Source organism: Bufo bufo, chromosome 1 (assembly GCF_905171765.1).
Source record: "Bufo bufo chromosome 1, aBufBuf1.1, whole genome shotgun sequence".
Classification (NCBI taxonomy): Eukaryota; Metazoa; Chordata; class Amphibia; order Anura; family Bufonidae; genus Bufo; species Bufo bufo.
This window is the reverse complement of record NC_053389.1, coordinates 3697168-3720140: the sequence shown is the minus strand read 5'-3', so window position 1 is coordinate 3720140 and position 22973 is coordinate 3697168. Positions and strand designations below refer to the sequence as shown.

The window sequence follows — 22973 nt, the reverse complement described above, 5'->3', positions numbered from 1 at the left end:
GTATATAAGGTGTGATAGGCTGTCTGCACACATATCCCTCCATGAGTATATAAGGTGTGATAGGCTGTCTGCACACACATCCCTCAGTGGGTATATAAGGTGTGATAGGCTGTCTGCACACATATCCCTCAGTGGGTATATAAGGTGTGATAGGCTGTCTGCACACATATCCCTCCGTGGGTATATAAGGTGTGATAGGCTGTCTGCACACATATCCCTCGTGGGTATATAAGGTGTGATAGGCTGTCTGCACACATATCCCTCGGTGGGTATATAAGGTATGATAGGCTGTTTGCACACATATCTCTCTGTGGGTATATAAGGTGTGATAGGCTGTCTGCACACATATCCCTCGTGGGTATATAAGGTATGATAGGCTGTTTGCACACATATCCCTCGGTGGGTATATAAGGTGTGATAGGCTGTTTGCACACATATCTCTCTGTGGGTATATAATTGTAGCGGAGGGGTAGCACGATCCACAAGGTCTCCGCTGGTAGACAGGAAAAGCAGGCAATGATCCAAATAGGCCGGTACAGCATACAATCCTTCCCTCCCAAGAACTGTAACGGAACGCCTAGCACCCCGACCGGGTACCTCCGTCGATAGTTGCTCCAAGTGCTTCCAGAGGACTCCAAGCACTCCACTTGACCCCGTCAGCACTGCAGACCCCACGAACCGCCGAAGCTTGGTGGAGGTCTCGCCGTCTCCTACCCACCCTGGACCTATGACAAGGCTCCAGTGGGTGAACCTCTCCTAAATCCAGAGGCAGGAACCAGGAGCAAGCTCTTACAAGAGCTAGGAGTTATAGCCCGGGGAGTATACAGCGTATAGCAATCCCCCACACATGAGACGAGGCTCTATGTTGAATGTAAAACAGGAACTCTCTTTATTTTAACACACAAGCATTTTATACACATCTTCCAACAAAGTTACCACCCCAGGGTTTTGTAAAAACAGCCAATAACCACATACAATACACTCAGACACTCCCACACAAAATCCTCCCCTCTGTCCGTGATAGAACATACAATGTCCCACCCTTTACAATACACATAGACATTTAACACATTCCCAGACAGCTCAAGTCTGAGTGCATATCATTAGGTGGATGGCACTCAGACAACACGAATACAATAAAATGAGCTATCTGGGTCCCCTCACATAACATACAATTGCATGAATGCTGGCGGTTTTCATGCAGCCAGCATAAGAACGTTACAGCCCACCTGAACCATATTACACAAAACATATATACGCTTGGTTCTTTAAAGTGGCATACACATATGCAATAACATCGTACATACAGGAATGACAATATACAGTGGCTGGGTTTGCCACAAAGGTGTGATAGGGTGTCTGCGCACATATGCCTCGGTGGGTATATAAGATGTGATAAGCTGTCTGCACAGATATCCCTCGGTGGGTATATAAGATGTGATAAGCTGTCTGCACACATATCCCTCCATGAGTATATAAGGTGTGATAGGCTGTCTGCACACATATCCCTCCGTGGGTATATAAGGTGTGATAGGCTGTCTGCACACATATCCCTCAGTGGGTATATAAGGTGTGTGATAGGCTGTCTGCACACATATCTCTCGGTGGGTATATAAGGTGTGTGATAGGCTGTATGCACACATATCCCTCCGTGGGTATATAAGGTGTGATAGGCTGTCTGCACACATATCCCTCCATGAGTATATAAGGTGTGATAGGCTGTCTGTACACATATCCCTCGGTGGGTATGTAAGGTGTGATAGGCTGTCTGCACACATATCCCTCCATGAGTATATAAGGTGTGATAGGCTGTCTGTACACATATCCCTCGGTGGGTATGTAAGGTGTGATAGGCTGTCTGCACACATATCCCTCCGTGGGTATATAAGGTGTGATAGGCTGTCTGCACACATATCCCTCGGTGGGTATATAAGGTATGTAATAGGCTGTGTGCACACATATCCCTCGGTGGGTATATAAGGTGTGATAGGCTGTCTGCACACATATCCCTCGGTGGGTATATAAGGTATGTAATAGGCTGTGTGCACACATATCCCTCGGTGGGTATATAAGGTGTGATACGCTGTCTGCACACATATCCCTTGGTGGGTATATAAGGTGTGATAGGCTGTCTGCACACATATCCCTCGGTGGGTATATAAGGTATGTAATAGGCTGTGTGCACACATATCCCTCGGTGGGTATATAAGGTGTGATAGGCTGTCTGCACACATATCCCTCCGTGGGTATATAAGGGGTGTGATAGGCTGTCTGCACACATATCCCTCAGTGGGTATATAAGGTATGTAATAGGCTGTCTGCACACATATCCCTCCATGAGTATATAAGGTGTGATAGGCTGTTTGCACACATATTCCTCCGTGGGTATATAAGGTGTGATAGGCTGTCTGCACACATATCTCTTATAGAGTCACTCCCAGCCGGTATAGCTGCTTTCCATGTTGCACAAAGTGGTTACTCTGTCTGCTGCTCAGAATAATGGAACTCCACTGTGTATATCTCCTGTATAGCTGTATGAAGCAGCAGTATGTATGATCAGTCGTTATGCATCTTTTGTTATGGGTTTTGGGTGCCAGATGAGAACCCATCGAGGCTATGGGCCAAGGTATTTAGTGACATGGCTTGAGCATCGAGTTGAACCTTTCCTGGGGTACTGGGAATCCCACCTATAACTTGTATAGTACACCCATATCATATATGACGGGAGGGAGGGTCTATGACATTGTGTTAGAATATTACCGTTTACAGGTTACCTTGAGTCCAGTGAAATTACCCCCATCTTCTAATCTCATTTAATGAGGCTATCCTACATTTGATCACAACTTACCGGTATTGCATTTTCGTAACTGACACTCCTGGGTGGCGGCTGGTATTGGTTTCCTCCGAGTTGTAAAGTATGTGATTGATCATCTGAACGAGAAAGAAGATATCTGAGTGACCTCGTAAGAAAGGACCCGTCAATAATGTCTCACAGGACAACCTATGGATATCTCTGCTACATATGCTGCCCTATGTGAGAGCGGTATATCACATCTACAGGTCCGTACTCCTATGTAAGAGCGGTATATTACATCTACAGGTCCGTACTCCTATGTAAGAGCGGTATATTACATCTACAGGTTCCTACTCCTATATAAGAGCGGTATATCACATCTACAGGTCCGTACTCCTATGTAAGAGCTGTATATTACATCTACAGGTCCGTACTCCTATGTAAGAGCGGTATATTACATCTACAGGTCGGTACTCATATGTAAGAGTGGTATATTACATCTACAGGTCCGTACTCCTATGTAAGAGCGGTATATCACATCTACAGGTCCGTACTCCTATGTAAGAGCGGTATATTACATCTACAGGTCCGTACTCCTATGTAAGAGCGGTATATTACATCTACAGGTTCCTACTCCTATATAAGAGCGGTATATCACATCTACAGGTCCGTACTCCTATGTAAGAGCTGTATATTACATCTACAGGTCCGTACTCCTATGTAAGAGCGGTATATCACATCTACAGGTCCGTACTCCTATGTAAGAGCGGTATATTACATCTACAGGTCCGTACTCCTATGTAAGAGCGGTATATTACATCTACAGGTTCCTACTCCTATATAAGAGCGGTATATCACATCTACAGGTCCGTACTCCTATGTAAGAGCTGTATATTACATCTACAGGTCCGTACTCCTATGTAAGAGCGGTATATCACATCTACAGGTCCGTACTCCTATGTAAGAGCGGTATATTACATCTACAGGTCCGTACTCCTATGTAAGAGCGGTATATCACATCTACAGGTCCGTACTCCTATGTAAGAGCGGTATATTACATCTACAGGTCCGTACTCCTATGTAAGAGTGGTATATTACATCTACAGGTCCGTACTCCTATGTAAGAGCGGTATATTACATCTACAGGTCCGTACTCCTATGTAAGAGCGGTATATTACATCTACAGGTCCGTACTCCTATGTAAGAGTGGTATATTACATCTACAGGTCCGTACTCCTATGTAAGAGTGGTATATTACATCTACAGGTTCCTACTCCTATATAAGAGCGGTATATTACATCTACAGGTCCGTACTCCTATATAAGAGCGGTATATTACATCTACAGGTCCATACTCCTATGTAAGAGTGGTATATTACATCTACAGGTTCGTACTCCTATGTAAGAGCGGTATATTACATCTACAGGTCCGTACTCCTATATAAGAGCGGTATATTACATCTACAGGTCCATACTCCTATGTAAGAGTGGTATATTACATCTACAGGTTCCTACTCCTATATAAGAGCGGTATATTACATCTACAGGTCCGTACTCCTATGTAAGAGCGGTATATTACATCTACAGGTCCGTACTTCTATGTAAGAGCGGTATATCACAACTACAGGTCCATACTCCTATGTAAGAGCGGTATATTACATCTACAGGTCCGTACTTCTATGTAAGAGCGGTATATCACATCTACAGGTCCGTACTCCTATGTAAGAGCGGTATATTACATCTACAGGTCCGTACTCCTATGTAAGAGCGGTATATCACATCTACAGGTCCGTACTCCTATGTAAGAGCGGTATATTACATCTACAGGTCCGTACTCCTATGTAAGAGTGGTATATTACATCTACAGGTCCGTACTCCTATGTAAGAGCGGTATATTACATCTACAGGTCCGTACTCCTATGTAAGAGCGGTATATTACATCTACAGGTCCGTACTCCTATGTAAGAGCGGTATATTACATCTACAGGTCCGTACTCCTATGTAAGAGCGGTATATTACATCTACAGGTCCGTACTCCTATGTAAGAGTGGTATATTACATCTACAGGTCCGTACTCCTATGTAAGAGTGGTATATTACATCTACAGGTCCGTACTCCTATGTAAGAGCGGTATATTACATCTACAGGTCCGTACTCCTATGTAAGAGTGGTATATTACATCTACAGGTTCCTACTCCTATATAAGAGCGGTATATTACATCTACAGGTCCATACTCCTATGTAAGAGCGGTATATTACATCTACAGGTCCATACTCCTATGTAAGAGTGGTATATTACATCTACAGGTTCGTACTCCTATGTAAGAGCGGTATATTACATCTACAGGTCCGTACTCCTATATAAGAGCGGTATATTACATCTACAGGTCCATACTCCTATGTAAGAGTGGTATATTACATCTACAGGTTCCTACTCCTATATAAGAGCGGTATATTACATCTACAGGTCCGTACTCCTATGTAAGAGCGGTATATTACATCTACAGGTCCGTACTTCTATGTAAGAGCGGTATATCACAACTACAGGTCCATACTCCTATGTAAGAGCGGTATATTACATCTACAGGTCCGTACTCCTATGTAAGAGCTGTATATCACATCTACAGGTCCATACTCCTATATAAGAGCGGTATATTACATCTACAGGTCCGTACTTCTATGTAAGAGCGGTATATCACATCTACAGGTCCATACTCCTATATAAGAGCGGTATATCACATCTACAGGTCCGTACTCCTATGTAAGAGCTGTATATTACATCTACAGGTCCGTACTCCTATGTAAGAGCTGTATATTACATCTACAGGTTCCTACTCCTATATAAGAGCGGTATATTACATCTACAGGTCCGTACTTCTATGTAAGAGCGGTATATCACATCTACAGGTCCATACTCCTATATAAGAGCGGTATATCACATCTACAGGTCCGTACTCCTATGTAAGAGCTGTATATTACATCTACAGGTCCGTACTCCTATGTAAGAGCGGTATATCACATCTACAGGTCCGTACTCCTATGTAAGAGCGGTATATTACATCTACAGGTTCCTACTCCTATATAAGAGCGGTATATCACATCTACAGGTCCGTACTCCTATGTAAGAGCTGTATATTACATCTACAGGTCCGTACTCCTATGTAAGAGCGGTATATCACATCTACAGGTCCGTACTCCTATGTAAGAGCGGTATATTACATCTACAGGTCCGTACTCCTATGTAAGAGCGGTATATTACATCTACAGGTCCGTACTCCTATGTAAGAGCGGTATATTACATCTACAGGTCCGTACTCCTATGTAAGAGCGGTATATTACATCTACAGGTCCGTACTCCTATGTAAGAGCGGTATATTACATCTACAGGTCCGTACTCCTATGTAAGAGCGGTATATTACATCTACAGGTCCGTACTCCTATATAAGAGCGGTATATTACATCTACAGGTCCGTACTCCTATGTAAGAGCGGTATATCACATCTACAGGTCCGTACTCCTATGTAAGAGAGGTATATTACATCTACAGGTCCGTACTCCTATGTAAGAGTGGTATATTACATCTACAGGTCCGTACTTCTATATAAGAGTGGTATATTACATCTACAGGTCCGTACTCCTATGTAAGAGCGGTATATCACATCTACAGGTCCGTACTCCTATGTAAGAGCGGTATATCACATCTACAGATCCGTACTTATATGTAAGAGCGGTATATTACATCTACAGGTCCGTACTCCTATGTAAGAGCGGTATATTACATCTACAGGTCTGTACTCCTATGTAAGAGCGGTATATCACATCTACAGGTTCGTACTCCTATGTAAGAGCGGTATATCACAACTACAGGTCCATACTCCTATGTAAGAGTGGTATATTACATCTACAGGTTCGTACTTATATGTAAGAGCGGTATATCACATCTACAGGTCCGTACTCCTATGTAAGAGCGGTATATTACATCTACAGGTCCGTACTCCTATGTGAGAGCGGTATATCACATCTACAGGTTCGTACTCCTATGTAAGAGCGGTATATTACATCTACAGGTCTGTACTCCTATGTAAGAGCGGTATATCACATCTACAGGTTCGTACTCCTATGTAAGAGCGGTATATTACATCTACAGGTCTGTACTCCTATGTGAGAGCGGTATATTACATCTACAGGTCCGTACTCCTATGTAAGAGCGGTATATCACATCTACAGGTTCGTACTCCTATGTAAGAGCAGTATATCACATCTACAGGTCCGTACTCCTATGTAAGAGCGGTATATCACATCTACAGGTCCGTACTCCTATGTAAGAGTGGTATATTACATCTACAGGTTCGTACTCCTATATAAGAGCAGTATATTACATCTACAGGTCCGTACTTCTATGTAAGAGCGGTATATCACATCTACAGGTCCGTACTTCTATGTAAGAGCGGTATATTACATCTACAGGTCTGTACTCCTATGTAAGAGCGGTATATCACATCTAAAGGTCCATACTCCTATGTAAGAGCGGTATATCACAACTACAGGTCCGTACTCATATGTAAGAGCGGTATATTACATCTATAGGTCCGTACTCATATGTAAGAGCGGTATATTACATCTACAGGTCCATACTCCTATGTAAGAGTGGTATATTACATCTACAGGTCCGTACTCCTATGTAAGAGCTGTATATTACATCTACAGGTCCGTACTCCTATGTAAGAGTGGTATATTACATCTACAGGTCCGTACTTCTATATAAGAGTGGTATATTACATCTACAGGTCCGTACTCCTATGTAAGAGCGGTATATCACATCTACAGATCCGTACTTATATGTAAGAGCGGTATATTACATCTACAGGTCCGTACTTCTATGTAAGAGCGGTATATTACATCTACAGGTCCGTACTCCTATGTAAGAGCGGTATATTACATCTACAGGTCTGTACTCCTATGTAAGAGCGGTATATCACAACTACAGGTCCATACTCCTATGTAAGAGTGGTATATTACATCTACAGGTTCGTACTTATATGTAAGAGCGGTATATTACATCTACAGGTCCGTACTCCTATGTAAGAGCGGTATATCACATCTACAGATCCGTACTTATATGTAAGAGCGGTATATTACATCTACAGGTCTGTACTCCTATGTAAGAGCGGTATATCACATCTACAGGTTCGTACTCCTATGTAAGAGCGGTATATCACAACTACAGGTCCATACTCCTATGTAAGAGTGGTATATTACATCTACAGGTTCGTACTTATATGTAAGAGCGGTATATCACATCTACAGGTCCGTACTCCTATGTAAGAGCGGTATATTACATCTACAGGTCCGTACTCCTATGTAAGAGCGGTATATCACATCTACAGGTTCGTACTCCTATGTAAGAGCGGTATATTACATCTACAGGTCTGTACTCCTATGTAAGAGCGGTATATCACATCTACAGGTCCGTACTCCTATGTAAGAGCGGTATATTACATCTACAGGTCCGTACTCCTATGTAAGAGCGGTATATCACATCTACAGGTTCGTACTCCTATGTAAGAGCGGTATATTACATCTACAGGTCCGTACTCCTATGTAAGAGTGGTATATTACATCTACAGGTTCGTACTCCTATATAAGAGCAGTATATTACATCTACAGGTCCGTACTTCTATGTAAGAGCGGTATATCACATCTACAGGTCCGTACTTCTATGTAAGAGCGGTATATTACATCTACAGGTCTGTACTCCTATGTAAGAGCGGTATATCACATCTAAAGGTCCATACTCCTATGTAAGAGCGGTATATCACAACTACAGGTCCGTACTCCTATGTAAGAGTGGTATATCACATCTACAGGTCCGTACTTCTATGTAAGAGCGGTATATTACATCTACAGGTCCGTACTCATATGTAAGAGCGGTATATTACATCTATAGGTCCATACTCCTATGTAAGAGCGGTATATTACATCCACAGGTCCGTACTCATATGTAAGAGCGGTATATGACATCTTCAGGTCCGTACTCCTATGTAAGAGCGGTATATCACATCTACAGGTTCCTACTCCTATATAAGAGCGGTATATCACATCTACAGGTCCATACTCCTATGTAAGAGCGGTATATCACATCTACAGGTTCGTACTCCTATGTAAGAGCGGTATATTACATCTACAGGTCCGTACTTCTATATAAGAGCGGTATATCACAACTACAGGTCCATACTCCTATGTAAGAGCGGTATATCACATCTACAGGTCCGTACTCCTATGTAAGAGCGGTATATTACATCTACAGGTTCGTACTCCTATGTAAGAGCGGTATATTACATTTACAGGTCCGTACTCCTATGTAAGAGCGGTATATCACAACTACAGGTCCATACTCCTATGTAAGAGCGGTATATTACATCTACAGGTCCGTACTCCTATGTAAGAGCGGTATATCACATCTACAGGTCCGTACTCCTATGTAAGAGCGGTATATCACATCTACAGGTCTGTACTCCTATGTAAGAGCGGTATATCACATCTACAGGTCCGTACTCCTATGTAAGAGCGGTATATCACATCTACAGGTTCGTACTCCTATGTAAGAGCAGTATATTACATCTACAGGTCCGTACTCCTATGTAAGAGCGGTATATTACATCTACAGGTCCGTACTCCTATGTAAGAGTGGTATATCACATCTACAGGTCTGTACTCCTATGTAAGAGCGGTATATCACATCTACAGGTTCGTACTCCTATGTAAGAGCAGTATATTACATCCACAGGTCCGTACTCATATGTAAGAGCGGTATATCACATCTACAGGTCCGTACTCCTATGTAAGAGCGGTATATTACATCTACAGGTCCGTACTCCTATGTAAGAGCGGTATATCACATCTACAGGTTCGTACTCCTATGTAAGAGCGGTATATCACATCTACAGGTCCGTACTCCTATGTAAGAGTGGTATATTACATCTACAGGTTCGTACTCCTATATAAGAGCAGTATATTACATCTACAGGTCCGTACTTCTATGTAAGAGCGGTATATCACATCTACAGGTCCGTACTTCTATGTAAGAGCGGTATATTACATCTACAGGTCTGTACTCCTATGTAAGAGCGGTATATCACATCTAAAGGTCCATACTCCTATGTAAGAGCGGTATATTACATCTACAGGTTCCTACTCCTATATAAGAGCGGTATATTACATCTACAGGTCCGTACTCCTATGTAAGAGTGGTATATTACATCTACAGGTCCGTACTCATATGTAAGAGCGGTATATTACATCTATAGGTCCATACTCCTATGTAAGAGTGGTATATGACATCTTCAGGTCCGTACTCCTATGTAAGAGCGGTATATTACATCTACAGGTCCGTACTCCTATGTAAGAGCGGTATATCACATCTACAGGTCCGTACTCCTATGTAAGAGCGGTATATTACATCTACAGGTTCCTACTCCTATATAAGAGCGGTATATCACATCTACAGGTCCATACTCCTATGTAAGAGCGGTATATCACATCTACAGGTCCGTACTCCTATGTAAGAGTGGTATATTACATCTACAGGTCCATACTCCTATGTAAGAGTGGTATATTACATCTACAGGTCCGTACTTCTATATAAGAGCGGTATATCACAACTACAGGTCCATACTCCTATGTAAGAGCGGTATATTACATCTACAGGTCCGTACTCCTATGTAAGAGCGGTATATCACATCTACAGGTCCGTACTCCTATGTAAGAGCGGTATATCACAACTACAGGTCCATACTCCTATGTAAGAGCGGTATATCACATCTACAGGTCCGTACTCCTATGTAAGAGTGGTATATTACATCTACAGGTCCGTACTCCTATGTAAGAGCGGTATATCACATCTACAGGTCCGTACTCCTATATAAGAGCGGTATATTACATCTACAGGTCCGTACTCCTATGTAAGAGTGGTATATTACATCTACAGGTCCGTACTTCTATATAAGAGCGGTATATCACAACTACAGGTCCATACTCCTATGTAAGAGCGGTATATCACATCTATAGGTCCGTACTCCTATGTAAGAGCGGTATATTACATCTACAGGTTCGTACTCCTATATAAGAGCAGTATATTACATCTACAGGTCCGTACTTCTATGTAAGAGCGGTATATCACATCTACAGGTCCATACTCCTATGTAAGAGCGGTATATCACATCTACAGGTCCGTACTCCTATGTAAGAGCGGTATATTACATCTACAGGTTCGTACTCCTATGTAAGAGCGGTATATTACATCTACAGGTCCGTACTCCTATGTAAGAGCGGTATATCACATCTACAGGTTCGTACTCCTATGTAAGAGCGGTATATCACATCTACAGGTCCGTACTCCTATGTAAGAGTGGTATATTACATCTACAGGTTCGTACTTCTATATAAGAGCGGTATATTACATCTACAGGTCCGTACTTCTATGTAAGAGCGGTATATTACATCTACAGGTCCGTACTTATATGTAAGAGCGGTATATTACATCTACAGGTCTGTACTCCTATGTAAGAGCGGTATATCACATCTAAAGGTCCATACTCCTATGTAAGAGCGGTATATTACATCTACAGGTTCCTACTCCTATATAAGAGCGGTATATTACATCTACAGGTCCGTACTCCTATGTAAGAGTGGTATATTACATCTACAGGTCCGTACTCATATGTAAGAGCGGTATATTACATCTATAGGTCCATACTCCTATGTAAGAGTGGTATATGACATCTTCAGGTCCGTACTCCTATGTAAGAGCGGTATATTACATCTACAGGTCCGTACTCCTATGTAAGAGCGGTATATCACATCTACAGGTCCGTACTCCTATGTAAGAGCGGTATATTACATCTACAGGTTCCTACTCCTATATAAGAGCGGTATATCACATCTACAGGTCCATACTCCTATGTAAGAGCGGTATATCACATCTACAGGTCCGTACTCCTATGTAAGAGTGGTATATTACATCTACAGGTCCATACTCCTATGTAAGAGTGGTATATTACATCTACAGGTCCGTACTTCTATATAAGAGCGGTATATCACAACTACAGGTCCATACTCCTATGTAAGAGCGGTATATCACATCTACAGGTCCGTACTCCTATGTAAGAGCGGTATATCACAACTACAGGTCCATACTCCTATGTAAGAGCGGTATATCACATCTACAGGTCCGTACTCCTATGTAAGAGTGGTATATTACATCTACAGGTCCATACTCCTATGTAAGAGTGGTATATTACATCTACAGGTCCGTACTTCTATATAAGAGCGGTATATCACAACTACAGGTCCATACTCCTATGTAAGAGCGGTATATCACATCTACAGGTCCGTACTCCTATATAAGAGCAGTATATTACATCTACAGGTCCGTACTTCTATGTAAGAGCGGTATATCACATCTACAGGTCCATACTCCTATGTAAGAGCGGTATATCACATCTACAGGTCCGTACTCCTATGTAAGAGCGGTATATTACATCTACAGGTTCGTACTCCTATATAAGAGCAGTATATTACATCTACAGGTCCGTACTTCTATGTAAGAGCGGTATATCACAACTACAGGTCCATACTCCTATGTAAGAGCGGTATATCACATCTACAGGTCCGTACTCCTATGTAAGAGTGGTATATTACATCTACAGGTCCATACTCCTATGTAAGAGTGGTATATTACATCTACAGGTCCGTACTTCTATATAAGAGCGGTATATCACAACTACAGGTCCATACTCCTATGTAAGAGCGGTATATCACATCTACAGGTCCGTACTCCTATGTAAGAGCGGTATATTACATCTACAGGTTCGTACTCCTATATAAGAGCAGTATATTACATCTACAGGTCCGTACTTCTATGTAAGAGCGGTATATCACATCTACAGGTCCATACTCCTATGTAAGAGCGGTATATCACATCTACAGGTCCGTACTCCTATGTAAGAGCGGTATATTACATCTACAGGTCCGTACTTCTATATAAGAGTGGTATATTACATCTACAGGTCCGTACTTCTATGTAAGAGCGGTATATCACAACTACAGGTCCATTCTCCTATGTAAGAGCGGTATATTACATCTACAGGTCCGTTCTCATATGTAAGAGCAGTATATTACATCTACAGGTCCGTACTCCTATGTAAGAGCGGTATATCACATCTACAGGTCCGTACTCCTATGTAAGAGCGGTATATTACATTTACAGGTCGTAAAAGGAAGAACAGCCTCAGTAGTAAATAAAAACCATCCACGAATATCCCATCGCTTTTCCTAAGAACTGGACGATACACAGTATCAGAAGCAGGACACTGTTTAATGCCACTCTCCCATGCAAGGCAGACACCCACAGAAAATTATCCATTCTTCAATCACAAACTGGTTACAGCCCACGCATCCCCTCCCATCAGCCTGAGAAGTAATCCAATCAACAGTACAGTTGAAGCATCTATTGTAGCCATTGTGTTTCTACAACCAGACGAATGCTCAGCAGGTCACTGATTACTTTTTGTCTTACAAGTAGCGAACCATAGGGAATTGAACATAATATTGCAACAATAAACGCTATGGGCAGCCAAAATTAAGGACAGTGGATAGTAGCCAAACGCAATCCGCTACAACTACTGATGCTGTTCTTCCTGTGCTAACTACTTGATCCTGAAGTAACCCTTGGAATACTGGCGGAGAAAGCCTATATCAAAATAGCACTCCGCTACAACCCGTTTGGTTACAGGTATAGCACTTAGGTCCGGTAGGAGAGCTCGGTCGGGCTAAGGGTCTAGAGGCGGACCACCAAGGTACTGGAGTTGGGTTAGAGGCTGGTAAACTGGGCTGAGGTAGTGGATAGTGCTCGCTTCCGCCTGACCTCCAAAAGTCCAGATATTCATTGGACAAAGTAGCCGCTTGCTGTACAGTCCATGGTCGCTTATCTCGCACCCAATCCCGTACTATCGGAGGGGTGTGGTCAAAGAACTGTTCTAAGAGTACTAGCTTGGTGATGTCCTCTATGGTATGGGCGTGGCTTCCCTGGAACCAACCCTTAAGGTTCTGCTGCAGACGATGTGCCCACTTCACGTAGGTCGTGTTGTTTTTTTTCCCGGAATTCTCAAAACTTAATCTGTCTGGTTTCAGGTGTAATGGCAAATCGGGCTAGCAGAGCTTCTTTTACCCGGTCATAATCCATAGCGACCTTGTCCTCGTATGGCCCGATACGCATCCGCAGCTTTGCCAGTTAAATTACTGGCCAGTAAGGTGACCCAATCTTGGGACAGCACTTTATATATCTGGCATAGTCTCTCAAAGTCCTGTAGGAATGCTTCAATTTCCTCATCTCCTTCCTTAAATAGTTTGAACGCGCGAAAGGGGAACTTACGGTAAGGCGCTGTATCTTTCAGTGTTGTCTCTGTTTGCCGTATTTTCGCCATTCTCCACTAATGTTGCCGCTCTAGTTCTCTCTGCAGCTGGATGTCTCTAATGGCATTCTGTATGGCGGTCTCTGATGGGTTGGCACCATATAATGCCAACTGCTCTCGAACTCGTTGCTGAAAAAAGTCTTCAATGTACCGAGGTCACCATCCCTCTGATCCATCTCAGCTAGCTCACTGATCAGGGTGGCCTTGTTCTTTGTAATTCTTCCACCTTTTTTCCATACCTTTTTTTTCCCCATACCTTTTATCATTGCCTTTTTCCCTTTTTTCCCCCAGCATTATTTTACTTTCTTGTACTGTCTGATCAATATGTCTGATCTGTCCTATCTAGTGTCTCATTCATTCTGAGCGATATACACACTCACATAGAGATGCTCCCGTTATCACTCATCTTTCCCTACTATTGCCATCCTGACCATTCTGCACCGCCTGATATGCATGACTGAAGCGCAGTTTCTCGAGACTATCGTTCCCGCCATATGTTCTCTACACTACAGACCTCAAATTGAGGCTTTACACGGCAGAGACGCATGCGCACATGATGGACACTGTGTGGCGCGCACGCTTCATAAGACGCCGGTCAGACCGGCACAGTATGGCATCATCCTGTCGTGCGGCAGCATAACTCCTGATTCAGCCATCGCTCAAGCATCTTACTTTCTACTCTTCCTACAGAGCTGGACCAGGTAGGCCAATCGTCAATGGGTCTTTAGTTACTTTATTTACCCCTGCAAGGTATACATGATCTGTTCCCCCTCCCCCTTCTTTTATGTCCTTGTTTCCTCAGCCCTTTTATGGTGTCCCTACAAAGTTACCTTAACTATGATTACACAGCATTTCGTTTTGTGACAGCTGTAGTCACGTCCTATTTACTGCAAGCACGTAACCCAATGTTATTTACTGTAGACCTCGGCCTTCATATGAATGTATATATTTTTGCTGTAATTGATCTCCGCCATGTTACACCAGGGAACTCCATCTGCCATTGGGGAGAGAGGTCGGCTAGTCTCTCTGGGTATGTGACTTCCACTGGGTCTAAGACACTCTGCTGGACGTGTCCTAGCAGCTTCTTGTATCCCTTTCCCAGTAGCCATTCTTGTTTTACCACGTACTCCAAATCAGCTCTCAGCTCTGGAACTTTCTCCAAACCAAGCCAGTCTTCCCGGTGTGAAAAAAGGTCCTCCAGGGCAGAGTCCCTATCATCCTTAACCTCAAACATATCCACCAGGGTGTCCCACAACAGTCCAGGGTCATCAAAGTGGTACCCCTCTGGATATTCAGCTGTAAATCCTGGCTATGTTTGTTCTGCATACCAATGCAGGGCACGATACCATTCATCCAGCTTTACCTCTCGCTGAACCAACTTGTGCAAATCAGCCACCCAATGCTCCTGAGGCTGCTCTCCCAGGATAACAGGATAACCATTAGCAGGACCATCTGATCCTGGACCCTTTTTTCTGGAAATGGATGAAACCGGCCCCGGTGTGCCTTGGCAATATTCCATAGAGCTGTCTGTGCCGTCTGCCTGAGGGTGAAGTAGTCTTCCATAGACAGACCCTTTTCTCCTTTTGGACAGATGATCCACAACGATTTGGAGTACTCCACTGCCAGGGTCATGGCTGCTTGAGTCAGTTCTCCTTAGCTGGCTGAGAAATAAATCCCGGTGGTAGTTTGGACTGCTCTGTAGGGAGGAAGCATATTCCACCGCTTGCCACCAATTCTGATGGCCCGCCTGGCACCTCGACTGGGTCCCTCCGTCAGAAAACAGCTTCCCCTCCTCTGGAACCCGAATTCCAGTGTCCTCAGCTCAAACCTGCCTATTAATTGGACAGAGTCAATATATGAGGACAGAACGCTAAACTCCTCAATCATCAGGCAACACTGACTTTATTGAAGACCAACTCAGTATATATACAATTCAAGAAGTCTAACAACATAACTCAATCAAACATGAACAGCATGCAAACAGACATCCCCTCCCCAGTGTCTTAATAAAATAGGGAGAGAAGAGACACATGTGATGGGATTATCTCCTGAGTGTATCATAGGGTGATCTATTCCTCTACAGTGTAGTTGTGTCACAAAGAGGGGTAGAGGGTAGTGACCACTATCTCCACTCACACCCCTGTCCCTGCCTACTTTCACCACTTGTCCTGGGCAACGAGGTACAACTGGGCGGCGTTCCCTAGCCTGGGTAAGTGCGGAGGGACATACAAGACAAACAACAGATATGTCAGTAAGCAGAGTCAGAACCAGGATGTCACTAAAGTACAAAAGGATAATCAAAGAGAAGTCAAGTCCACGTCAAAGGTCAAACCAGAAGAAGCCAATATACGCAGGGAGCAACCAGGGATGGAGTCGGGAATGGAGCCGGGAATCTAGCCGCATGTAACGTTGAACAAGTTCAGGATAGAGACTGAATTCACAGACAACCTGTGGCCAGCAGGCTGCCTGTTAAATAGTGGAGAAGAGGAGTCATGTGACGTGACCAGCGTCACATGAGTCATTCTCCTGAACCCAGCCGAGCACTGAGTGATCGGCTCGGCACTCAGGCTTACCGCAGTTGCCATGGACGCGAAGGACGCTGATCGCGCCAAGGGAATGCGCGCGGCCAGATCCTCCCCGCCCCTCGTTGCTGTGGAGACAGCAGAGCACTGACGGCGGTGAATTGGGGGAACCTGCCGTCGGCGCCCCGTGACAAGTCGGCTACTCCTAGAGTCATCTATCTTAATCCTATTACTAACACAATAGAACAAGTACTCCACGTACTCCAAATCGCAGGCCCATGTGATCCCAGACCCTTTGTTCTGGAAATGGATTAAACCAGCCCCGGTGTGCCTCAGCCCAAGCCTGCCTAATAATTGTACAGAGCCAATATATGAGGACAGAACACTAAACTCCTCAATCATCAGGCAACACCAATGTTGAAGAGTAAATCAAGAACTGACTTTATTGAAGAACAACATAACTCAATCAAACATGAACAGCATGCAAACAGACATCCCCCCCCCAGTTTCTTAATGAAATAATAGGGAGAGAAGAGACACATGTGAAGGGATTATCTCCTGAGTGTATCAGAAAGTGATCTATTCCTCTACACCGGAGTCGGCTACTCCAAGAGTCATCTATCTTAATCCCATCACTAACACAATAGAACAAAGGGACAAATAAACTAACACATTCATTGGGAGTATCAGTGCAGAGTTAACCCTTTTTGTGTTGCAGGATTCACGCCCTGCATCTTTATTTGATAGAAGAGACCGTGCAGCTCCTAGCCATCCATAGGAAAGATGGTGATGAATAAGGTATACAGAAAAAGTTCCTTCAATATGGTCGATCACTGGATCCAAGGTATGGGCTTTTCCCACAGTCAAGGATTCTCTTTTTTCAAAATAGAAATCACAAATAGTGTATAAAATCACATAAGTTCACTGGTTGTATCACCTGCCCGACCCGAGTTTCGCTTTTGTTTGCTTCGTCAGGGGCAACGTATGGGCAATAGGAAAGATGTGGCCTATAAACGCCACACATAAATCAGGGTTAATAGTTCCTTGTAACCCCAAAAGGTCTGAGGGGGGTCTCCATAGTTCTTGGTCCATAGTCCGTATGAAGGGGGCTATCCCTCAGGCTTTTCCAGCACCCCCAGTGACGGTTCAGTCCGTCACATTTCTCCCCTCCCAACAGTAGACTAACCAGGTACCAGACCCCCAACTGGTCTGGACCTGTGTTAGTCGGGCAAGATAAATCCAAAACTGGTCCGCTTGACTCTGCTGCAGGACAGTGATGCCACCCACGTCATCTCCTGGGTAAACACACTGCTGCTGGGGAGAGAGGTTGGCTACCTCTTCTCCCTGGAATCCCCTCTGCCACTGGGAAGAGAGGTCAGCTACCTCTTCTCCCTGGGTCTCCATCTGCCACTGGGGAGAGAGGTCAGCTACCTCTTCTCCCTGGGTCTCCATCTGCTGCTGGGGTGAGAGGTCGGCTACCTCTTCTCCCTGGGTCTCCATATGCCGCTGGGGGTAGAGGTTGGCTAGACGGCTCCCTCTTCTCCCTGTAACGCCCTCTGCCACTGGGGAGAGAGTTCAGCTACCTCTTCTCCCTGGGTCTCCATCTGCCATTGTGGGGAGAGGTCAGCTACCTCTTCAACCTGGGTCTCCATATGCCGCTGGGGGTAGAGGTCGGCTAGACGGCTCCCTCTTCTCCCTGGAACGCCCTCTGCTGCTGGGGAGAGAGGTCAGCTACCTCTTCTCCCTGGGTCTCCATCTGCCATTGGGGAGATAGGTCGGCTACCTCTTCTCCCTGAAACTCACCAGGCTACTGGGCAGAGAGGCCATTTGCTTCCTCTTCCTGGAACCCCAGGGCTGTACCAGGTGCTGGGCAGAGGCTTGTGGCACCCTGCCCTGTTGTCAGCGCCTCACCTGGGGACTCAGCGAGCTTTACAACCTCCACAGAAAAGTCAATTAAATCCACAGTCTCTGAGCATATGGCTTCCACTGGGTCTGAGACACTCTGCTGGATGCGTCCTAGTAGCTCCTTGTATGCCTTTCCCAGTAGCCATTCTTGTTTTACCACATACTCCAAATCAGCTCTCAGCTCTGAAACACTCTCCAAACCAAGCAAGCCTTCCCTGTTTGCAAAAAGGTCCTTCAGGGCAGAGTCCTCCTCATCCCCAACCTCAAACATATTCACCAGGGTGTCCTACAACAGTACAGGGTCATCAAAGTGGTACCCCTCTGGATATTCAGCTGTAATTCCTGGCTGTGTTTGTTCTGCATACCAATGCAGGGCCCGATACCATTCATCCAGCTTTACCTCTCGCTGAACCAACTTCTGCAAATCAGTCACCCAATGCTCCTGAGGCTGCTCTCCCAGGATACCCATTCACAGGCCCATCTGATCCCGGACCCTTTATTCTGGAAATGGATGAAACCGGCCCCGGTGTGCCTTGGTAATATTCCATAGAGCTGTCCGTACCGTCTGACTGAGGGCGAAGTAATCTCCCAGAAACAGACCCTTTTTTTCCATTTGGACAGATGATCCACAACCATTTGGAGTACTCCACTGCCAGGGTCATGGCTGCTTTAGTCAGTTCTCCTTAGCCGACTGAGAAATAAATCCCGTTGGTAGTTTGGACTGCTCCGTAGGGAGGAAGCAAATCCCACTGCTGCCACCAGCTGTGACAGACCGCCTGGTACCACGACTGGGTACCTCCGTCAGAAAACAGCTTCCCCTCCGCTGGAACCTGAATTCTAGTGACCTCAGCCAAAACCTGCCTAATAATTGTACAGAGCCAATATATGAGGACAGAGCGCTAAACTCCTCAATCATCAGGCAACACCAATGTTGAAGAGTAAATCAAGAACTGACTTTATTGAAGACCAACTCAGTATATATACAGTTCAAGGAGTCTAACAACATAACTCAATCAAACATGAACAGCATGCAAACAGACATCCCCTCCCCAGTGTCTTAATGAAAGAATAGGGAGAGAGGAGACACATGTGATGGGATTATCTCTAGTGATGAGCGGCAGGGGCAATATTCGAATTTGCGATATATCATAAATATTTAGGCGAATATTTGCCAAATATTTGTGATTTCGTGATATTCTTTTCAATTGCGCTATTATGCACGCACTATTAGCTGCATCAGTGATGAAAATGGTTAGCAGCAACTTTCGAGATAGAAAGGAAGAACTCCTGGTAACGGTAAGTAATTGTACATTACAGCACTGTTTTAGATTAAAATTCCATGCATGTCATAACAATAGCTTTATATGCAGATTCGAGATCGCATAAATCGCTAATATTGATTTGAATATTTTAGCGCAATACATACAACTTAGAAACATAGAAACCTAGAATGTGTCGGCAGATAAGAACCATTTGGCCCATCTAGTCTGCCCAATATACTGAGTACTATGGATAGCCCCTGGCCCTATCTTATATGAAGGATGGCCTTATGCCTATCCCATACATGCTTAAACCCCTTCACTGTATTTGCAGCTACCACTTCTGCAGGAAGGCTATTCCATGCATCCACTACTCTCTCAGTAAAGTAATACTTCCTTATATTACTTTTAACCCTTTGCCCCTCTAATTTAACACTATGTCCTCTTGTAGCAGTTTTTCTTCTTGTAAATCTTCTCTCCTCTTTTACCGAGTTGATTCCCTTTATGTATTTAGCAGTTTCTCTCATCTCCCCTCTGTCTCTTCTTTCTTCCAAGCTATACATGTTAAGGTCCTTTAATCTTTCCTGGTAAGTTTTATCCTGCAATCCATGGACCAGTTTAGTAGCTCTTCTCTGAACTCTCTCCACAGTATCAGTATCCTTCTGGAGATATGGTCTCCAGTACTGAGCACAATACTCCAGATGAGGTCTCACTAGAACTTCACCTTTAATCAGGTCTGACAGCATAATACTGATAGTTGAACTTAGTATTGTTGTGACATCACAGCACTATTTCTGTAGCATGTATGTATGGACAGCAGGGAAATCTCTCTCACATGCACATTGCATATTTATTTTCCTGGACATCTCTGGGAGTAGGGGCTGAAAGCCATAAACTTGGCTGCACACAAACAGTTGATTGGCACTCCATTAAGGAACTTCCAGGTGGGATGTTGTAACACTATTTCTTTTTTTAGAACACCCTGTGGTGTTGCTTATGTACTACAACATGGCAGCTGGAGTCACAACCCATAATGTTTGTGTAGGCCAGGGATGATTTTTTACTTTTTACTTACACTTAGTAAATATATTTACTCACTTAGCCTGTGTAAACTTATCGATTCTCAAATCTTTTGAATTCACATTAAAACAATTCCCTCTATAATATTTTCCTGTTGATGTCCCTGTACTGGCTGATATACTTTATGTATTCTGTATGCACCTCCTTAATTCTTATCCGTACTTTTAGAGGAGTTGTGGTGCAGTATTGGATAAGTCTGTTTCAGGACGGGGTATAACATTCAGCTTCTGTGAATTAGAGTTTATCTGGCGACCTGTGCAACGTTCAATATGTGGGTGCACCACAACTCCTCCAAAAATACGGATAAGACGCCTTCTCCCCGATGATGGATTTAAGGAGGTGCATACTGCAAATCACTGCCTTAATAGAAAGTATGCCAGCCATTACAGGGGGTGAACAGGAAGATATTAAATAGGGAATCATTTTGGATCTTCATGTCAGCATATCTGATATGCAATAAGTATTGGATTTTCTATGGACCTCGCTCAGAGCCCGGATTCTTCTCTCTTATAAATCCAAGTGTATTCAGGTTATAGCAAATTCTTATATCTATCTATTTTCTTTCCAGTTTATCTTACCTTCATGTTTCGTGGTGCTTTTTTTTCTGTCCCGGAAGATAAGAAAGAGAACGAGAGCAATTAGTGCCACAGCACCGACCGAGCCGATTACTATGCCCGCTATGGCACCAGCCGAGAGAATTTCTGTAGAAATAGAAGTACATGGCAGGAGAAGTAGTAAGCGGTCAGTGCACCAGCGGTGGACTCACCATAAACCTCCCCTTTAACCCCTTGAAGATGCATCTAGTGCTTTATCGCCACCACGTTTCGGGATTGTACATTTTACATTTTCCTGTCAGTGTCATCATATAATGATTTGTTTTTTTCAGGACCGGCTGTATCATTTAATTACACCATTCTGGGGGACATCTACTCAATTGAAAACTTTTATAATGTTTTAGGGGACGAACCTGCGTAAAAATCGCGCCAGTTTTGCCACTTACACCACGCTCGCCACTTATAAAAAAAAATTGTTAAGCCTGAAATAGTTGCAGGTGTAGATTTCAGCTTCTGGGGCACGGACTTCCCATGATTTGCTAAAATAATTTTTGGTGCATCTTGCCCTATCAGCCTATATACTATATTCCCTGTTTAAATTTTTAAAAACGTTTTTGGCCCCTCTCGGGGTCTTGACCCTGTCAGGGTTTTATGGCTAATATAACACACTGTGATACTTCTGCCGCCGCTGACGGGGGCTCATTAAACCCATCACTTCCTGCGATCATATGAAGACAGACGGCACGTCAGCCATGCCAGCAGCTGGACTCCATACTGCAGCTTGTCACAATCATCTCGGCCTTAGTCCCTATATTTTTCTGGTTGACTTGGATCCTCACTGATCATATCAATGACCTATCCTAAAAGTAGACCATCAGTGCTTAAAGGGGTTGTCTAGTTTCAGCAAGAAACACTGAGAAATAGCTTGCAGTAAAGTAGTGAGAGATTCATCTTGGCCGCTCTGGTTCACCAGGCCGGGCTTTGTTGACCAGGCTGCAGTGCTGATGTCACATCAATAAGTGACCACAGCAGCCAATCACTGCCCTAATTGATGCAGCAAAGGGGTCAGTGATTGGCTGCAGCAGTCATGTGTTGTGAATGCAAACAAATGGCAGCAGACAGAACTGGAGCGGCAGCGCTGGATCTGCCAGGTAAGTAGACTTTCCCCATTTCATTGATGTTCTGTGCTGCATAAAACATTGGACGTGTTCTTAGCATTTGAGAACATGTCAATAATGATAAGAAGACGCAATGTGGATGAATCTGATTCTTGTTTTATCTGGGGGTTTCCTTACCTTCCTCCTTCACATTGAGAATGAATGTAAAGGAATTGCTTCCCATGGGATTCTCCGTTCTGCACATGTAGTGTCCGCTGAGATCCTTACTCAT

At 43.9% G+C, this 22973-nt stretch overlaps 1 protein-coding gene across 1 annotated transcript in view; it reads right to left on the bottom strand.

Annotated features, from left to right (window-relative positions):
- Window positions 1–22973, bottom strand: part of LOC120986848 (coxsackievirus and adenovirus receptor homolog) — a 40205-nt gene extending 17232 nt beyond the window's left edge. Inside the window, exons 1-3 of the mRNA XM_040415551.1 lie at window positions 22880–22973; window positions 21609–21731; window positions 2849–2931 (exon numbers count right to left, since the gene is read on the bottom strand). Coding sequence (XP_040271485.1) covers window positions 2849–2931; window positions 21609–21731; window positions 22880–22973 — 300 coding nt within the window. The remainder of the gene's footprint in view (window positions 1–2848; window positions 2932–21608; window positions 21732–22879) is intronic.